Source organism: Halichoerus grypus, chromosome 1, assembly GCF_964656455.1.
Source record: "Halichoerus grypus chromosome 1, mHalGry1.hap1.1, whole genome shotgun sequence".
Taxonomy (NCBI): Eukaryota; Metazoa; Chordata; class Mammalia; order Carnivora; family Phocidae; genus Halichoerus; species Halichoerus grypus.
Genome location: NC_135712.1, coordinates 75,174,618 through 75,196,137, shown reverse-complemented (window position 1 = coordinate 75,196,137; position 21,520 = coordinate 75,174,618). Strand labels below are relative to the sequence as shown.

General features: G+C 36.1%; 1 protein-coding gene across 1 annotated transcript in view; it reads left to right on the top strand.

The window, feature by feature from the left end:
• Positions 1-1,924: 1,924 nt before the first annotated feature.
• OSTN (osteocrin) overlaps positions 1,925-21,520 on the top strand; it is a 45,086-nt gene continuing 25,490 nt past the window's right edge. The window contains exons 1-3 of the mRNA XM_078067978.1: positions 1,925-2,090; positions 14,714-14,812; positions 17,157-17,371. Coding sequence (XP_077924104.1) covers positions 14,714-14,812; positions 17,157-17,371 — 314 coding nt within the window. The 5' untranslated portion in view covers positions 1,925-2,090. The remainder of the gene's footprint in view (positions 2,091-14,713; positions 14,813-17,156; positions 17,372-21,520) is intronic.

Here is a 21,520-nt window from a genome sequence, read left to right as displayed (position 1 = left end):
TACAGAGAGCGAGGTTCAACTCAGGCCTGATTCCATCACTTTGTAGCTGTGAGCACTTGGGTTATGCATTTCACATATTTGAGCATTGGTTTTTTCATCTTTTTTTAAATATGAATAATAATATCTCTTCAGCAAGGTTGTTTGTTATGCAGATTCAATAATGATATACTAGCGGAAAAGTTTTCATTAATGTTTTCTCCCTTTCTCATCTTAGTCTCTCCCTTCTATCACTGGATGTATATTCTCTTTCAACTTCTTCATATGCTCCTGTTTCTACCCTGTCTTTCAAGGTAACAGAAATTCTCTATCATGTATAAATGCGCAAGCAATTTACATAGGGGTATATAATGTGCAGAACCCTGTATAAATGGCTTAAATGTACCATGGTTATGTTCCTGGAATAAACTTGCTATTTCTACAGCTGCAGAACAGTTAAGTCAAACTTTTGAATTAGGTCAACAAAATCCACAAATAGGGTGGAATCTTTGGACTGTCTAAGCAGGGACAGATCTGGAATAAATCAGCCACAGATATCACTTGTCAGCATGCTGAGAGAGGCATTTCAAAAAAAGGGTAGAAGGTACGTCAAGAATATTGGCTTCTGGTAGCATTATGATGCATCCGTTAAATCTATATTGAAAGTTTTCCATCATGTGGATTCAAGCTAACATAATCGTTTTATGGCAGTAATGTCTAAACAAGGGTCCACAATTAGGCTGTATTTTTATCTTGACTTGCGAACTATCACTGCCAACTACTCAAATTTCAAGCTTGTTGAGACATATGTTATCCCTGGAAACCCTTCATAAAAAAAAAATGGAGTATTTTACTGTCCCACCAATTCAGTGTGCCCTGGTCAGTTCCCCATCTAGATCCAAATTAACCATGTAATAGTTTCTACACTAGTGACTTGTGTTTTAAATGACTTTTAAAGCAAAACCAAAAGGAACAAATTTACTTCTATTTGTGCAAAACATGATCTGGCTTGGATTCTTTTTCTAGCTTTTTAAATAGTGAGACAGGCTGAAGCTGTGGGACAAGAACTGGATATAGAATTAAGATATGTATTTGAAATCTGGTTCTGCTACTACTTCCTAGCTGTGTGGCCTCATAAAGTCACTTAATGTATCTAGCCTCAGTTTCCTCATCTGTCAAACGGAGACCTAGTGGTGAATCAAATGAGCTAATAATGATCTAACAGCATAATACCTCTAGGACTTAATAACTTATTTTTTTACAGTCTGCGTGTGTAAGGTTCAGATGTGATTAGTAGGAAATGGGAATGAAGAAAATTTTCAGACAGAGGCAGGAATGTTTTGGTGAAAAGGAAATTAAAATACTGGAGAGCAGAGAAAGATAAGAATGATTACAACGTCTGCATTTATAGCCCACATGTCACAGTTCAGTATTTATAGGTTTGTTAGTGACAGCCTTCCCGGTATAGCAATGTTAATCCTGAAGTCGCTGTCTGTTCACTGGCACAGTGCTTGCTGTGCACCTGACCGAGGCTGAAACTACTCACCATTTCCATAGATGATCATTGCATTTAAGGGTCCAAAATATACACCAATAAATCAGTTTGGGTTTCTGATTATAATCTCCCTAAATCTTACTTTGAAATACCTTAGTGAGTTTCTTTTTAACAAATCTGAGTGCATTTTTGTTTCCCAAAAATGATTTGTAATTATCCGAGCTAGACTAAAACCTCAGGGAGAAGTGATGGGTCTAAGGCTGAACACAATACTAAATGTATACTTAAATTTTCCGGAGCCCAAGCTGCTGTTGCTACTTAAATACCATGATCAAAGTAATAGATAAAATAAATATGGAGAAGAGTAGGAGAGGGAAAGAGAGAGACTGAGAGAAAGAGAATAAGAGAGAGTGGGGGGGGAGAGATGGAAGAGAGGCTTGGGAAAATGTTCAGTGGAAAATCTAGAAATGATGTAAGAGAAAGCAAAGGCAGGGATTGGAGTAAGGGGTGTATAACTGAGACTATAAAAACTCAGAGAGAAAACTCACCATCGGGGCTGGGTTTGGGAGAAACTGCACAGACAGGACTCTAAAGTTAGAATCTCCTGCTTTTTCACAAGGTAAGTTAAATATAAAAGCTATGAGAAAAATTTAGAGTTTTTTTCCTTTGAGTTACTTTTTTTTTTATTTTCACATACTTCTTAAATGTTTTGATTATATCTTGATTTTGAATGTTTTTTGGTGATATTTCCCTCTCTAAAATGAGTAGAAAATCTAAGAAGATATTTTTGCAATACAAAATTAAGGTGGAGCTAATTGTTCAGACATTTCATATTTATTAGATTATTTGTTGCTTTTGTTTCCCGTTTCAAAACAAAGAGAGAGACAATTCAAGATGATGATTCTCTGTATATGTTACTAGTATTAATTTTGCTTTCATCGAAGATGTCCAATTTAGTAAATGTTTAAGTGTATAAAAGTGGTCTACTTTTAAAAGCCTAGGTAGAAAAGAAAGGTTTTCTCTTATCTTTATTTCTATCAAAGTTGGAGCTTAAGAAATATCCCTAAATTAATCAAATTCTAAAGTCAGTATTCTATATTCATCGAACCTAGAGTATCCTCTGTTTTTTCTTGTAAAACTCAAATATACAAGTATGATATTAATAACAGTTTAAAGTAGACTTAAATCACTATTTTGTATTTTTGTATTCTTTTGTATTTGAAGTGCTCTTGCCATTAAATGATTGAATTAAGAGTTAATTTGAAACATACATTTGAATTATGTTTAAGAACAAATTTAAAACTTTGCTTCAGGTTTTGATCCATGGGAATAGTGTACACTCAGTAAATTCAGTTTTACAAATGCAAAATATTGGTCCTTCAAATTATAATGACAGCTGCTATAGGTTTAGGAATGTGATAGTTATTTGTTTCTAAGTTATCTTTCTAGAAATTAAATAATTTTAACAATAATTTATGATAATTTTAATGCCCATATAAGCTATAAAATGGATAAGTCTCCCCGAAAACATCAGGCACGGTGTGTGTTCTCTTTACTTTGGTACTGGTCTTCAGCACTCTCCCAGAATTTTTCTAAGGAAACTCTCCCATGGATATGAATTCAAGTCTCCTCTTCGTAAATGAATTGCACTGTGATGTCACTCAATAAGGTATTTAAAGTTGACATTTGTTTCTCTCCCTTATTTCTCAGAGTTTTGAATTGATTCCTATATAATGAGTCATGGACAGTAGAGAAGCAAATATGTTTAGTAGACTAGATTTAGGGTCCTCAAGACTACAATTTTAACTTCTTATTCAAATACTTTCAATGATTTGAACCTTTGATTAATAAAATTAGACTAATTGAACTTGTACCAAAGGAATAGAACTAAAAGTAAGCGGTCCCAAAATATTGTCCCAACTCTGTCACTATGTAGTTTATAACTTCAGGCAAATCTTAAGCACAGAGTAGGGCTCAATAATATCCTGTTATTATGGAAAGAGACAAAACAACTGGAAGTACCAGGGATACTGAGTGGGAGAATGAGCAAGGGAAGTTCCCACATCAGCCAGTTTTCCTATATTAGAGAATGAAGACTCAGTTTCACACTATCTTGGGGTTAATCTTTACATATCACCTAATTTAATCTTCTTGCCTATATTTCATCTACTGACATCCCTACCTACCAGACAACCTTTGCTTAGAGACTTTGGCGCCCTCAGAGGAACACAAGTTTTGGGGTCAGGAAACCAGACTTCTAATCCCAATCCTGACTTCAGCACCTTTCACTCAGCCTTCATTCTCCCCTGGAGACCGGGAGGTAATAAAAGATGAGCCCCAAGTTCCCTCCTAGCCCTGGGCACCTCTCTACACAGGCCAACTCCCCTGTACTTGAGATGTCTCTGATTTAGAGGTCTCTTTTAACTGAGCCCTCCCTCTTCTTTGCCAGATAGTTCTCAGGGTACCTCTCCAGAGCAGTGGTTAGGATCACCTGCCAGTAATTGCCCGGTGCCTTGGTTGGCTTGAACTGGCTGTTGCCCAGCCTTACCCTTATCAATGTCCCACCAGCTCAGGCCTCAGCACTAGGCTGCTCCCACAGGAACAGTTCCTCCACCATGCCTCATCCTGCTCCCTCCTCTTCTTTGTCCTTCTTAAATCTCTCCTTCATCTCCATCCTCTTGGCCAGCTTAACTGTCTCTGAGCCTCACTCTCTCCATCTGTTGAGAGTGTTAAATTTGACAGTTTCCAATGAACATCCCCTCCCTTTCTAAAATTCTATGTTCCCATGACGCATAAGACTGTAGCCATGTGGAAAATGCAATTTTATTTATTTATTTTTTAAGATTTTATTTATATTTGACAGAGAGCGCACACACAAGCAAGGGAAGATGCAGGCAGAGGGAGAAGCAGACTCCCCGCAGAGCAGGGAGCCCGATGTGGGGCTCCATCCCAGGCCCCTGGGATCATGACCTAAGCCAAAGGCAAATGCTTAACCGACTGAGCCACCCAGGCGCCCCTAAGAAAATGCACTTTTAAAATATCATCCATGCCACCAATGGCAACTTTGCTGTTGACCCACCAAGTCAGAGCTGTGGTTCCCATGGGACCACTTTGGTGGTTGCATTTCCCTGTAAGCTCTGACTTTTCTATCCACACCAGGGCTCCATGAGGCATGCTCTCTTCCTCTGCCTTCTCTATAGTCCATCCCTTCCCAGCTCTTCCGATGCTGTGTAAGGTCTAGTTCCAGTGACGAGATCCTTCATTCCCATAATGCCCATGGTGGTTCTGCTTTCGTGGCACAGCTGATTATGCTACGCTATACTGTCAATATCACAAAAACTCTGTGAAAATCATGATCCTAACAACATAGAAAATTTTTTTTAAAAAATCAATAAAGATATCTTATGAACTAAAAAATATAATATGTATCATATAAAATTATATTAAAATTCAATTAAAAATTCACTTTTATTACTAGAATTAGACTTGAATAATTATGTTTTGAGTATAACTGAGATTAATTCCCTTTGTTTTCTTCCCGTTACGATATTCTGGTGTATGTTAATATTTTCATAGTAATATTTTATAGAAATATTATGGCTGAAATTAATGATAATGCATAATATACTGTAACACCAAATGTTGGAGTGGTTGCCACTTGTAACTCTGGTGAGATGTCTTCCCTCACTCAATATTATTTTATTATAATTTATTTTCTATCACTTTGTCATAATTCTAGATTTCAAGTGATTTTGTTCCTTAAAATGAACAAGGATAAAAAAATATTTTTCATAACATAAAAAAGTAGTATGACATATTTTGTTAAGTTGCCAGATTTAGAAGGAAATATCAGGAGAATGATAGCTATTATTTGCATAATTAATTTGTGTTAGTCACTTGTATTATTCATAATCCTTATAATAAACCACAAAGTAAACCTTTGCCCCATATTCCTGATGAAAATATTAAAACGGAGAGGCCAGGTAGCATGCCCAGTCAGTAGTCATATCCATATCTGTATAACCTGAAGACTGACCTCTTTCTAGTAATTGACTTCGTTGTATTAGAGAGTATACACGTGGGACGGGTGGGTGGCTCAGCTGGTTGAGTGTCTGCCTAGGGCTCAGATCATGATCCCAGGGTCTTGGAATCGAGCCCCGCATCAGGTTCCCTGCTCAGCAGGGATCCTGCTTCTCCCTCTGCCTGCCCCTCCCTCTGCTTCTGCACTCTCTCTCTCTTTCTGACAAATAAAAATAAAATCTTAAAAAAAAAAAAGTATACATGCAGTACAGGGAGTTAGGATACCAGTATTCTAAAGTAACTCAGCTTATCTCCGTACATTTATTTTTAAAAAGTACAATTATAATATTTTTCATGTAGATCTAGCATGATTGATGTGGTGATAAAAGGAGATAAATTAATTTCAGAATAATAATGTACTATGCAAATGTTTAAAAATGGTTACTTACAACAATTGTACTTGAAAGAAATAGAAGCATTCCAGGAAGAGTCTGGTGTTGCAGTAAGAAATCCCGGGGCAGGGCAAGTGGTTGAGGGGTCTCCACGTTGACCAGGCTGTGAGCAACTGGAGGACAGGGAGGGTGTCTTACTCACTTTTATATTCCTGGTGCTTGATATATAGTATCTGCCTAATAAGTGCATCCTTTTGAGTATGATAAAATTCATATTTTTGGCCCTTCATGTACATTTTAGACAGTATTTTTATTTGATTATATTGGCTAGTTTAATGTAATTAAAATGTAAGTTAATATTCTTACTAAATATTATATGTAGGTACAAAATGGGGTGAAAGGTAAAGGAGGTGGTAACATTCCACAATATCCTGAGGTTTATCTGTGCCATCTTTAATTGCATTTATCCTTTGAAATCCTTTTTATGCCAGATGAAAATTCTCCATGTTTCAAATGGCCAAGCAGCACATTTATGCACAATGCTACCAGCTTTTCCCTATCCATAATTTTAAAGATTCTTGTTTTTCTCATTATAAAGCATTAGAATTAAACCACAAATCCCCTTACCAGAATTGTATACAATCATACACTAAAGTTTTTTCTATTTCCAGGTGACATCGTTTTATTTCAAGAAACTTGCATTAATTCAGGGATCTAAGCACAAATTAATGTTCAATAAGGAGAAATCTTTAACTCTACTGGGATAATTATTGGAGAATATTGATTCATGTTGCTTTCATTAGAATGAGAATCTGAAATGTGAAACATTAATGGACTTACTGGGATTCTGGCATGAACTTTATCACATATCACTGTGGTTGTACAACTTGGGCAAATCTCTTCCCTTCTCTAAGCCTTGGTTTCCGTATCAATAAAGCTGGAATGTTAATATCTGCTCGGCATTCCTATTTACCTCCCACATAAGGCTGCTTCATTCATATATTCATTCATTCAGCACATCATGTTGACTCTAAATACTTTGTTAAATATATTTACCTGGGCTTTTTAGTAATGCAATTTTCCTTTAAAGTGTCATTGTAGATTTCCTTCTTAAATTTTTGCAACAAAGAGACTAGTAGTATGATTGAAAATTCCAACCAAGCAAAAAAGAGATTTAACAACAAAATTTTTGAAATTTTCGAAGGCAATAGTGTCTAAAATAGAATGAAAAGGGTGCCAAATAGAATAAAATCAATTAACACACGTATAGAAGTAAATTCATTCTTCCTGATTCATAGCATTCAGGGAAAGTCCTTTAAAAAGGCAGGTGCTTGCCACATGAAGAACACGTCATTCTTAAACATTTTACTTTATAATCAGTTTGTTTTGGAGACGGAAAAATGTTTTAGACTTTTACAAATCAGTTATACTTGAAGGAGCATGAAACTGAGAGTCTGAAAATCAAGTTGTTTTTCTGGCTCTTCTAACTGGCTCTGTGATTTTGGAAAACGTACTGTTGCTGACTGAAGAGCAATGAGAAATGAGAAAGAACATGTTCCCAATATTTTAATTAAAACAAAAAAAAATGGGAAGTGTTAAACTGCTGTCTCAATTTGCACCTTTCTTTTAGAATCATACTCAAAACATAAAGCAAAGTACCCACCACACAATTTACTAAAAATAACAAATTTTACAAAGAGAATTTCAAATAAATGTCTCAGCAACACAAGCATTTTTCTCTGATGTATTTTTGTGAGGATGACATAGATGACATATATATATTAATTGACAGAAGCTACAACTTGGAATTCAAACTGCTTTGGGGTGAAGATCTTCAGTGATTTTAAGTCTTTTATTTATGAGGATCTGAAAGCAATTCCCCACTCCTAAAGTTCTAAGTGCCACAGCTACACTGAGTTCTCTTGTTTGTGGGGCCAAATTCACCAGAGGCAGGGGAATTGAAGCTCCAGGAAGGAAGAGACCCCAAACTCAACTGGTCCGAGTCTCTGCCTTCCAGCAGACCTGGCTACTTCACTCTTCAAAGAAAACTGGTAGCAACCTTCTTACCACTCTGTTCAAATATTGCCACTCGTTGAAATATCAAAATTATCTGTATAATGTCAAACTGTAATATATCTCTTGGTTGTTTAACATAAATGTTGCAGCTCTTGATTGTTTAAAATAAGTGTTGCAGATTGTCTTTATCAATGCCCCCAAATTTTCAGTTCCCTATCTAGTTTTTGAGTATAAGCTTTATGTTCCCTGGAAGGATTTGGCTTCAAAGATCTGCCTTCAGCTCAATTATAATCCCCTTGATACCATGTAATTAATCTTTTCACAGTATCTTATAGGTTACAAAACTTTTTATGTACAATTTAAAGTTCCCATTGAAAAGTTTTTACCTATCATAAAATAAGAATAAAACTGATAGGGTGTTTTTTTTCATAAATAATTATATCTTTATACATTTTCAGTAAATAATATCAAATATAAGATTAAATACACGGGGCGCCTGGGTGGCTCAGTCGTTAAGTGTCTGCCTTCAGCTCAGGTCATGATCCCAGGGTCCTGGGATCGAGTCCCGCATCGGGCTGCCTGCTCAGCGGGGAGTATGCTTCTCCCTCTCCCACTCTCCCCTGGTTATGTTCCCTCTCTTGCTGTCTCTCTCTCTGTCAAATAAATAAATAAATAATCTTTAAAAAAAAGATTAAATACACTTATTGCTCTTATTTGGCAATCCTAAACCAAATCCATAATGTTTAGGCTACTTGTAAATTAATTAAATAACTTTCAATTAACTAAAATTGAAATGTTGTAAATTCATAAAGTGAGTTTTATTAGACAATTTTGATAACTTAAGCATCTTGTTCAGGGTCACCAAACCAATAAATAGCACAGCAAAGACACTTTTCTCTACCCTTCAAATCTAATTCTGAGCTTTTTCCTCACCATCGCAGAAATATTTTCCTGATGTTGTTGAATACCTATTTATTGACTAAGAGAGTTATATTTTTAAAATACTGAGCATAATGACTTAAGCATGACAAAAAAACAAAGTAAAAAAAAAAACAAGTAAGCATTTGAAATAACCATATGTCGTCCATTCTGATGCACATTTTAACATCTTGGAAATTGGAATGAGTCTTATACTTGATAGCATGTCAAGTATAAATCGTAGCATTTTTTTCTTTTAAAATACACATATAAAATGAGATCTCTTACTATAAATGACATCTTAAAATGAAAGATTTGGAGGCCCTCCTTTTCCAGCTGGAAATGTTTTAAATTCAAGAGGAATGTGTTTATGTCCAAACCTAGATGCAATCTTATGCACAGACTGGCTGATTTGAGGGACAGCAGAAGGCCTTACTAGCTAAACTTGCACCAACTATTATCATTACCTACGATGTCTGCACTTACACCAGAAAAGAGCCAGCAGACTTTTAAAAAGCCAACAGACTTTTAAAAAGCTACAAGCAACATTAGTGTTCATTTAGACCAAGCCCATTTCACTCGGCCTAGAGAGGAAAGGGTTTGTCCAAGCAATATGGTCAAGCCAAGGCAGGGACTGAGTCTCCCCAGACCTGGAGCAGGTCTTTTTCTGTTCCAATGAGCCACACAGACTTTGTGTTAAGCATTGTCCCTTTTAGGTCCTCTTTTGAAATAAAAAAAATGATAGCCACTCTGTTATCGACTCTTCCTGAAGCCTTCCTTTGTTAACAAAAGGACCTGGGTGACTATAACTTATGGAGCAAGGTACAGGGCACACTGAACTTACTCTGTTTCACAGAATTACTCAGGGCCAAGCTGACTCACCAATTGCTTAGAAGCCCACCATCGCTTTCTAAGAAGACAGTGAGCAGCGCAGTGGGTAGGAGCACACAGTTATTTCATAGTGTCAGAACTAGGGACCCTTTACAACATGTCTTATTAAATCTCACTTAAAAAAATATAAAAGTTTAATTAGTTTGTAAGTTCTTTATCCTTTATCTTTAAGCCCTTTGTTTTTAGCTTTTGTTGAAAATAAGGGTGCAGTAAAGTCTACTTTGAGTATTTCCAATCAAGTAACTAGGGTAAATTAAAAATGCCCAAAATTACCAAGGTTCACACCCAAACTCAGTACTCTTGAGACTTTCTAATAGATCTACTATCCATAAGTCAGACATTAATGATAAAGTCTCAAGTAGAGAAATTTTCTTAATCACCAAAGTAGTGTGTTTTTTTTCAACACCACCCTCAAAATAGATAGTTTAAAAGTGTGATTAAAAAAATGCTTATGCTCAGATATTGGCTCACATTGTTTTTCTTTTCAGCTTACCCTCTCACTCTAACACCTCCCCTCATTCCTGTTTGCTTTCTCTTTTAGATCTGTGGTTCTCGATCTTTTCTTTTTTTCCATCCCAGCCCACAGGAGAGATTTTTTTTTTTTAATAATAACAATGACTCATTACCTCACAGATTCTCAACAATGAAACATCTTTCCTCATTTTAACAGAATGCTCATTTAATTCTAGCCTAAATATAATTAAATAATTTCTTTGCTACTGTTCGTTCAGAGCCTTTAATATGTCAAAATGCACGCTCAATGTTCCTTTAGGGAATATACAATATATGTTGCTTCCCAAACTTAAATGACAAAACTTTACCCCCTTTCTCCCCCCACCCCATCTTGCTCCCTCCATTGCCACTCCAGCTAAGTTTGAAGGATCCCTTTGGGATATAATTCTGACATGCGGAAAAGTCTTTAAAACAAAGGTTGAGAAGTTACACAATGTGAATGTTTGTTTATTCAGCAGTATTATTTAAAATGTGAAAATGCAAGGGCGCCTGGGTGGCTCAGATGGTTAAGCGTCTGCCTTCGGCTCAGGTCATGATCCCAGTGTCCTGGGATCGAGTCCCGCATCGGGCTCCCTGCTCCTTGGGAGCCTGCTTCTCCCTCTGCCTCTCTCTCTCTCTCTGTCTCTCATGAATAAATAAATAAAATCTTTAAAAAAAAAAAAAATGTTAAAAAAAAAAAAAATGTGAAAATGCAAGAACATAGTAGACCAATTGGCTGACAATGAATGAAGTAAGCACCAAATTTTGTGAGGCAGATCCCACGCTCACTGTCTCTTTTGAAGCTCCTCACTAACCAGAGGAATATTATTCAAAAATCACTCAATCCAAATTACTGATGCCCTGAAAACATTGCAAACATCTCCACTCTGGTGTATCCCTACAATGAACATCCTTCAGCGTTCTTTCTGTGATTTGGAGTGTACATGGGGCCAACTAGATTTTAAATCATAGGCTATATTTATCCACTATCAACAAAATAGGGAAATGGAGCTGAACCTACTCTTTTCCTTCCCTCCCTATAATTTCCTCTGTTTCTAATTTTGTGGCAATCAAGTTTCAACGAGTTAATCAAATGTCTTTTGTGTGGCAGGTGCCAGGGTGTTTGTTTTCATTAGTGTACCAACTGCCATATTTAGGAACTTGGCCTTTTGGTTAACTGGCTACAAGCATGGGTTTAAACCATTAAATGTGTGTATTTAAACTCAGCATTTATTTTTACATCTCCCTATCCAAATAATCAGGATGTGGTTATCTGTAAGATGATACATTACGACTTTTTTCCTATATACACCCAAGCACAAAAATATATGCCTCAAACATAATCATCAATATTATAAATGCCCATCATCCTGTGCCATTTATAATAACCTGGTTTGTAAAATGTACATAAAAATAGTTAAAGGAAATCCGCATGGAAAGGCTTATAAAATTGGGCCATTTCACACTTTGTAACCTGTTTTTAACATGATAAAAAATGAGGAAGAAAAACATGACAACTGTAGTTTATCTTTGATTGAATGAGAGAGCTATTTAAAAAAAAAAAAAAAGATATGCCAGCAATATGAAATCATTTTTAAAAGAGTTAAAGTTTTGATATATCTTCCTTTACATTGAGGAAAGTTAGAGACACCAGCATAATCAGAAGGAAAAAAATATGATTCTGTGTCAGATATTCTAAAGAATAGGTAATGTGCTTTTTGTTGGTATTTTTATTAGATAACTGTTTCATTCTTTCTTGTTATTTTTCTACTGTCTCAATTTAGACTCATAGTCATGATTTATTGTTTTTTGATACTTACAAAAATACTCAGTTCAGATATCAATTTGTCAGAAAGAGAACACAGAATTTACTGCCCCCTTCCAGAAAGGGTGGAATATAGAGAAGTAACTAGTGAGTAACATTACAAGAGTTCAAAATATTTATTGGTGGCATACTGAAGAACTAGTTTAGACTACATAACATGAAAATTAAAATTATACTCGATAAATGTTATCAACAATGCTAAAATATGTTTATGCTTATTTTAAATGTTAATAGACATGGTTAACACAGATACTACCCTGTCTCTATAAAACACTTATTTGTCTATATTCTAGCTGCTAATCTTTATTGCTAAAATCTACACTGAGGTTTCACAGTAACAGTATTATAAGGAAGTGTCATAAAAAAATCTTGGGTCACACCAAAGCAAATGTAGTTACTAAAGAAATACTTAGTAATACCTCATCAGTGTTCTTTCACTTAAAATTATAAATATATTATGGGATAAAGAAGTTTACATGAATCAATTCAATCCTCTCAAAGTTCTTTTGAGGTGAGAATTACTCCTTGCTTCATGAATACTAAAAATAAAGCTCAAGTAGATTAAATGATGCACATCCAACATCACTAATGCTAAAGCCACAAGGAGACTCAAATCCAGTTCTTCAGATCCATCTAAGCATCCCATCCTTTTTGATCCCAGCAGCTTTCCAAATGATTTTTTATGGACATAAAAGTTTACTGAGACTTCTCATTCATAATGCATGACCTGGTTGGGCGGGTGGTTGGGGGAGACTTTTCCAATACCATGTACCAAGTGGTGAAGTCAGGCCCATTCTATTGTAACCCACAGCCTGTAATCTTCCCTAAACCAGGCAATGCCTCCCCTTTTCCAGCAGTCAAATTGACATCTAGAAGACACGGTATGGACCATAGATTAGCTTTAATTGTCTGTATAGTGGGTTTTTTAATGTAAAAAATCATAAATGTATAAATGATATATCTTTGTGATTGCTACACAGAATTAACAAATGTGCTATTTAGACATATTTGCTTTAAAATAGATAGATAGATAGATTAGATAGATGATAGATAGATAGATAGATAGATAGATAGATAGATAGATAGATTAAAACTAAGTCCTGGGGTGCCTGGGTAGCTCAGTTGGTTAAATGTCTCCTTCGGCTTAGGTCCATGATCCCAGGGTCCTGAGATTGAGCTCTGTCCTCAGCGGGGAGCCTGCTTCTCCCTCTCCCACTACCTGCCACTTCCCCTGCTTGTGCCTCTCTCTCTCTGTCAAATAAATAAATAAAATCTTTGAAAAAATGTAAGCAAACAAAACTAAGTCCCTATGTTTCCCCCACAATCTTATTTAATTCTCTCCCTCCACAGAGGCAATCATAGTCATGAATCAAGTTCCATTGGTCTATATTTTAATATGTGTATAGATTTCAAAATACATAAAATTGCTTTGTGTATCCACAATTTAGGTAAATGGTAGCACGTCTTATATATTGTTTTACAACTTCCCATTTCCCCCCAAAGTGGCTTCTTTGAAATCCATGCATGTAAATACACATAACATTTAAATCATTTGTTTTAATAGTAGATACAGATATATTTAAGTAATTTGTTCTAAGTCCATACTATGGATGTACCTCAATTGATAAACCCATTTCCTCCTGAGTAGAGTACTTGGATTGATTCCAGTTTTTACCACGATAAACAATGAGTCTATGAACTTTCAGATACATGTCTCCATAAAAACATGTAAGAGTTCTTTTGGAATACATACCAAGAGGTGAAATACATGGGTTATAGGTAGGACATGATCATTTTCAACTTTTCTGGATATTGTCCAGTTTTCTCCAAATGATTGGATTCATTTCCAACCCCACCAGCATCACTTGTGTTTTTCTGTTTCCAAGCACCACTCTAATATTTGCAATGTTCACTTTGTATTTTTGCCAATCTGATGTATGTCTCACTCTTTTTTTGCATTAAAGAAGTTGCATGTATTTTTGGATGATGTCTTTTTGGATGTTTATTTTCCATTAGGTTATTTCCTTTTCTATGAAATGCCCATTCATAACTTTGGTCCATTTTTTACTTAATTGTTAATTAATTGCTATTTTTAAAATTTTATTTATCAGTTTTTAAATATTTCAAATGCTAATCTCTTTTATATAATATGTTGAAAATATATTCCATTTTGCACCTTTTGAATCTTAAGAAATCCTTACATAACACAAGGGCATAAATATATTTGTCTATTGGATATGTGGTGTTTTGAATTTGTGAATTTAAATGTTTTTAGACACAGTGCATTTTCTCAGGTTCACACAGACCTCGCTGGACTTTATTTTCTAAAACCTGGCCAATTTCACACATTTCCCCTGGATATATGAGGTTATAATCCTTGGATTACATAGTCAAAGAATAAGATTACACAACTAGATTTCTCAGACTTCGGTTGGTTTGAATTATGATTATAGCTATACAACCCCAGCCTAGGTTTCCATGGAAATGAAGCCTTAATAGAATTCATTCCAGTAGACTGACAGCGTCTATTAAGTATTACTTAATTTTTGCAGAGAATCACTCCAGCACCTAGAAGCTGAAAAATTTGGTTTATCACCTGCATCTATCTAACAAGCTTTCCCGGAGCTTTTGTTTTCTATCTTTATATGCCAAAGTAATAAATGTTGACTTGATGTATGTGACCCTCAGATGCTGGACTGGAGATTGGCAAATACACATTTTATTCTGGCTGTGATGTTGATGCTGTGGAGTTCAGGAAAAGTACGCTCAGTGGATGTAGCAACAGAGGTAATGGAAACTAGCTTAAGGGACCATATTTTTTTTTTATGAACATAAGACATTTCTACTTATCAGAAGCAGGTGCTGCTGACAAATAGAGAGATGCCTTGATAACACAAAATCGAGGAAATAGACATTTTTTTTCCTATTGTCTTGACCTCAGTGTAGATTCAGAGAAGGCCAGTTATCTGAATGTCAAAAAATAAACTGGAATTAATAAAGATGTGTATTCCTTGAACAAAAAAGCACTAAGAGAAAATTCAATATCATTTCAGCCATATTTTTAATTAAATCAATTACATTAAGATGAAGTGCTTTTGTGTGAAATTTGAAGTTGTTACGTGTCAAAATTTGAGTCACTTTGGCCAAACTTTGTATGACTATACAAATGTTTTCTTGCTGCCATGACTAAAGTACACAGAGAAATGTTTATTTGGCTCATTTGATCTTATTGGAAAGTGTTCTCTGTACTTTGTAAATAACAAGTGAGAATCTGAAATGCATTTTGCTGAAGGAAAAGTTTTACATGAGATCTACGATTTTTTTTTCCTTAGGATTAATTAAGAGTATCTTTAAAAAGGAACAAAACTCTATTTTGTATGTGTGGCAGTTGGAAGAATGAAAACATATTTTTTGAAGGATGCACTGAGAGATAATAAAAGATATCCTATCTTTGCCCTTTGAAAGTTTGTCTACTGCTCTCTAGAGTTTCTTTCTCATGATTATAGCATCCTTCCCTTCCCCAGTTTCTATGTTGTCAAGTTTATGTAAGAGAGTGATAGACGTTGAAATTTTAAGAGGAGTCTGTGGACATTGTGCAGGCTGCATTATAAATAACAAGAACCAGGAGAGATTTCTTATTTTCTTTTTACCAGATGAGAGCGTGTTTGCAATAATTAGCTTCTTGGCAGTATTCAGGATAGAAGAGAAAAGGGGGTGACAAGGGATAGAGAAGCAGGTTATGAGGTGATTAAGAGTGTATATACACTAAGCAGAGAAGAGGAGCTGATATAAGTCACTACTGATGGGAATCAGAAAGAGCAAGAGCAAAAGTTTTTCCAGGAAGAACTGACCAGACTTAGTGCAAATTTGGTTGGGTTAGGAAAGAGGAAGCTCAATAGCTTTGAGTCAAGGTATCAGACTACATGTATTTCACAAGAGAGTTGCTGGAGCCAATGATGAAAAGGCTTGGAAAATGCCACTCTTTCATTTTATTGGGGAAAATGAAGAACATAGAGAATGGAAGAAATCATCTAAGAAGAAAGAAAGGAAGTGAAGAAAAAGAGTCTTGACAAGACCAAGAGTCCAGCACAAGGAGAAATGTGACATACAGGGGGGCAGGAAGGAGGTCCCTGGAGCTAGTTTCTTCCCACAGGGGAATATTCTCGCTTTCTTAGAAAAGAAGTAATATCCCCCAGACTCCACAATGACTAGAGACAGTTAATAGGAACACTTTTTAAAATGCTGTGATCGGGATTAGGAAAGGAAAAGACACCCACACTTTTATGTCTTGAATGCAGTGCAAAGTGGCAATATGCGTAACAAACTAGAAATTTTACACAGGAGGATAAAGTCATTGGGATAGTTCTGACTCACTGTAGACACTCATTAACATGTGGTAATACATCATATGGAAAGAGATAATAAGCTTCCTGAGAGCAGAGACTGGATTTTGTTCATTTTTTTATCCCTCAGATCTAATGCAGAACCTGGTACATACTGGGTGCTTAATGGCTTGAATCAATAAGGTGTGAATGAATGGTGAAAAGATAGTGTGAGGTTTGCATTTTCAAAATTCATTCAATAAATATTCAGAAATTTACTGAGTACTAACTATGAGCAAAATACTGGCTTAAGTATTGAATAAAAGACTAATTAGAAATAGTTATTGCCCTCAGGTTACTCACAATCTAACAAGCAATACAAATTTACTGTACCAATCTAATACAAGGGAAAATGTAATGAGTACAATGAAGAAAGATAGATAAGGTGCTATGGGAATGATAAGGAAGGATGCAGCTCTTACTGGGAAAGAACCTAAAAGAATGATCAGTTAATATACTAAATTTTAGAGGCAGGCCTGTAGTTTTTCCTTTTTTCCTGTGTGTGTGTGTGTGTGTGTGTGTGTGTGTGTGTGTGTGTGTGAGTGTGTATTGTTTTAATTGTGTTTAGACATACCTCATCTCTATGCATTTTTGTCCCCATAAGTCTTTTTCTAGAGACATAAATCCATAAGAAATCAAGTTTCATGACAGGCAGGTCAGCTAAAGTTAGCAAAAGCCAAATGCAGATGATTATATATATTTCAGGTTTCTTTTTCTGAACAAATGGAATCACCTTTCTTGCCCTATAGACTTTTGATTCTGGAGTCATAGATGTGCAGTCACCGCCCACAGTCAGGGAAGAGAAATCAGCTACTAATCTGGCAGCAAAACTCTTGCTTCTTGATGAACTTGTGTCTCTGGAGAATGATGTAATTGAAACAAAGAAGAAAAGGAGCTTCTCGGGTTTTGGGTCTCCCCTGGACAGACTCTCTGCTGGCTCTGTTGATCATAAAGGTAAACAGAGGTAAGTGAACTCTTGGAGGAGGAATATTTTTATTTTTTTAATTCTTCCACTCCAACTTCAGAAACAGAATTCCACATAAAAAAATATAATGAAAACTTTGTAGGTAAACATATTTGACAGTGTTTTAGCTAACTTGTGAGTTTAATAGTATGATTTTGGAAATAATGGTTTAGGAAGCAAAATGACTGCTACAGTATGCATTAATATTCTTGTCATATTTTCCTGAGGAAGCTTCCATTGCATGAAAATGTAAAATAGTTATTATAAGACATTACAGCATTGGGAGATGAAGGGGGGTGTGTGTATTATGGGATAAATGTTATGGCCACTTGAGTCTTCAATTTAACAGAGATAACCAGAACTCCATTTCTATTTTCACCTATGATACAGAGCTTTCCAGAATGTGTCAATGAGCCCACTCTCATATACCAAGAGGTAGTGAAGATCTCTTAGGACTTGGAGTCAGAAAACATGTGTTTAAATCAAATTTCTGATCATTTCTAGCTATATGACTTGTACAAGTATCTTACTTTCTGTGCTCCTCAGCTTATTTATCTGTAAAATGTGGATAATTACTTAACCTCCATAAAACTCAAATGAGTACTTTGTAAGCTGTTATTGTAATAGAATTAGAGTAATTAAATCACCCTTTAATCATTGAGTGACTATCAGCAGTTGTTTCGATCTTGATTCATCTTCTACCTCCTCAGTCTTTGTTCCTGATGCCATACATTTCATATTAGCAATGTCACAAGAGACCACCCAATTGCCAAGGTCAGGAATCTGAGGAATTTACTAGGATTCCTTTTGCTTACTTTAAACATTCCATTTTTCATGAAATTCTTCAAATCCCATTTGCTTTGTATCTCAAATATCTCCAGAATATCTTTTCCCGTTAAAGGCTTTCTTAATTCTGGCCTAAATTATCATTTTCATATTTGTTTTTTCCTCCAGTCTTTCTTCATTTCCACCTCTACCACCATCATTACCTCTTTAGCACCAATGTATCCTCTGCTCTGCTACCAGGGGGATCAATTAACACCAAAATCTTTTGGTGAAACGTTCCCATTGCTTACAAGACAAAAGAAAACTCCTCAGCAAACCCTACAAAGAATTTCAACATCTGGCACCCCATTTTGTCATGCACTTGCTTCCAGGTCTTTGCCCCAGTCTCACCTGTTTACTTGGAGCTCTGGGACTTGTCATGTGTGTTCATAGTCCGATGTCTCTGCTGTGCTCTAGGACTCAGCATACAGGATGTGATTTGCTAGACTTCTTCTTCTTCTTCCTTTTTTTTTTACTAACACATAATGTATTATTTGTTTCAGTGGTACGGGTCTGTGATTCTCACTCTAACACAATTCACAGTGCTCACCATAGCACATACCCTCCCCAATGTCCATCACCCAGCCACCTCATCCCTCCCACCCCCCTCCACTCCAGCAACCCTCAGTTTGTTTCCTGAGATTAAGAGTCTCTTATGATTTGTCTCCCTCCCTGGTTTCATCTTGTTTCATCTTTCCCTCCCTTCCCCTATGATCCTCTGTCTTGTTTCTCAAATTTCTCAGATCAGTGAGATTATATGATACATGCCTTTCTCTGATTGACTTATTAGCCTAATACCCTCTTGTTCTAGCCACATCATTGCAAATGGCAAGATTTCATTTTTTGATGGCTCCATAATATTCCATTGTATATATATATATACCACATCTTCTTTATCCATTCATCTGTTGATGGACATATAGGCTCTTTCCATAGTTTGGCTATTGTGGACATTGCTGCTATAAACATCGGGGTGCACGGGCCCCTTTGGACCACTACATTTGTATCTTTGAGGTAAATACCCAGTAGTGCAATCCTGGGTCATAGGGTAGCTCTATTTTCAACTTTTTGAGGAACCTCCATATTGTTTTCCAAAGTGGCTGCACCAGCTTGCAATCCCACCAACAGTGTGGGAAGGCTCCCCTTTCTCCACATCCTGTCCAACATTGGTCATTTCCTGACTTAATTTTAGCCATTCTGACTGGTGTGAGGTGGTATCTCATTGAGGTTTTGATTTGGATTTCCCTGATGCCGAGTGATGTTGAGCACTTTTTCACTGTTGGCCATTTGCATGTCTTCTTTGCAGAAATGTCTGTTCATGTCTTCTGCCCATTTCTTGATTGGATTCTTTGTTCTTTGGGTGTTGAGTTTGGTAAGTTCTTTATAGATTTTGGATACTAGCCCTTTATCTGATATGTCATTTGCAAATATGTTCTCCCATTCTGTCAGTTGTCTTTTGGTTTTGTTGACTGTTTCTTTTGCTGTGAAAAGCTTTTTATCTTGATGAAGTCCCAATGTTTCATTTTTGCCCTTGCTTCCCTTGCCTTTGGCGATGTTTCTAGGAAGAAGTTGCTGTGGCTGAGCTCAAAGAGGTTGCTGTCTGTGTTCTCCTCAAGGATTTTGATGGATTCCTGTCTCACATTTAGGTCTTTCAACCATTTTGAGTCTATTTTTGTGTGTGGTGTAAGGAAATGGTCCAGTTTCATTCTTCTGCATGTGGCTGTCCAGTTTTCCCAACACCATTTGCTGAAGAGATTGTCTTTTTTCCATTGGACATTCTTTCCTGCTTTGTCGAAGATTACCTGACCATAGAGTTGAGGGTCCATTTCTGGGCTCTCTATTCTGCTCCATTGATCTATGTGTCTGTTTTTGTGCCAGTACCATCCTGTCTTGATGATTACAGCTTTGTAATAGAGTTTGAAGTCCAGAATTGTGATGTCACCAGCTTTGCTTTTCTTTTTCAACATTCCTCTGGCTATTCGGGGTCTTTTCTGGTTCCATACAAATTTTAGGATTATTTGTTCCATTTCTTTGAAAGAAGTTGACAGTATTTTGATAGGGATTGCATTAAATGTGTAGATTGCTCTAGGTAGCATTGACATTTTCACAATATTTGTTCTTCCAACCCATGAGCATGGAACGTTTTTCCATTTCTTTGTGTCTTTCTCAATTGCTTTCATGAGTATTCTATAGTTTTCTGAGTACAGATTTTTTGCTTCTTTGGTTATTCCTAGGTATCTTATGGTTTTGGATGCAATTGTAAATGGGATTGACTCCTTAATTTCTCTTTGTTCTGCCTTGTTGTTGGTGTATAGAAATGCAACAGATTTCCATGCACTGATTTTATATCCTGCCACTTTACTGAATTCCTGTATGAGTTCTAGCAGTTTTAGGGTGGAGTCTTTTGGGTTTTCCACATAAAGTATCATATTATCTGCAAAAAGTGAGAGTTTCACTTCTTCTTTGCCGATTCGGATGCCTTTTCTTTCTTTTTGTTGTCTGATTGCTGTGGCTAGGACTTCTAATACTATGTTGAATAGCAGTGGTGATAGTGGACATCCCTGCCGTGTTCCTGACCTTAGGGGGAAAGCTCTCATTTTTTCCCCATTGAGAATGATATTCACTGTGGGTTTTCCATAGACAGCTTTTATGATATTGAGGTATGTACTCTTTATCCCTATACTCTGAAGAGTTTTGATCAAGAAAGAATGCTGTACTTTGTCAAATGCTTTTTCTGCATCTATTAAGAAAATCATATGGTTCTTGTTCTCTCTGTTATTAATGTATTGTATCACATTGATTGATTTGTGGATCTTGAACCAACCTTGCAGCCCAGGGATAAATCCCACTTGGTCGTGGTGAATAATCCTTTTAATGTACTGTTGGATCCTATTGGCTAGTATTTTGGTGAGAATTTTTGCATCCATGTTCATCATAGACCTCTCCTCTGAGAGTCTCCAAGTTACATGAAGAAATAAAATCACCACTTGGGGACTATAATTTATCACACCTGTACTTGAAAAATAATTCCTCATCTATATTTTGAAATTCAGACTCTATTTTAATTAAACACATACAAATTAGTTCCACTTATTATTCTAGGCATTGTGTTGGGCTCTGGTGGAAAACTGGAGGAAAATATAGTCTCTTTCCCTCAAAGAAATCACATACTAATGAGAAATATGAAAATATTGATAATGAATTACAATGCAAAGCAAGAAGAGATATGTTTATAGAAGCAATTTATAAAGAAGGCTATGGAATTCCAAGGAATCAGTGGAACTTTAAAGGAGAAAATATTGTGCCTTCTAATAAATGTGATTT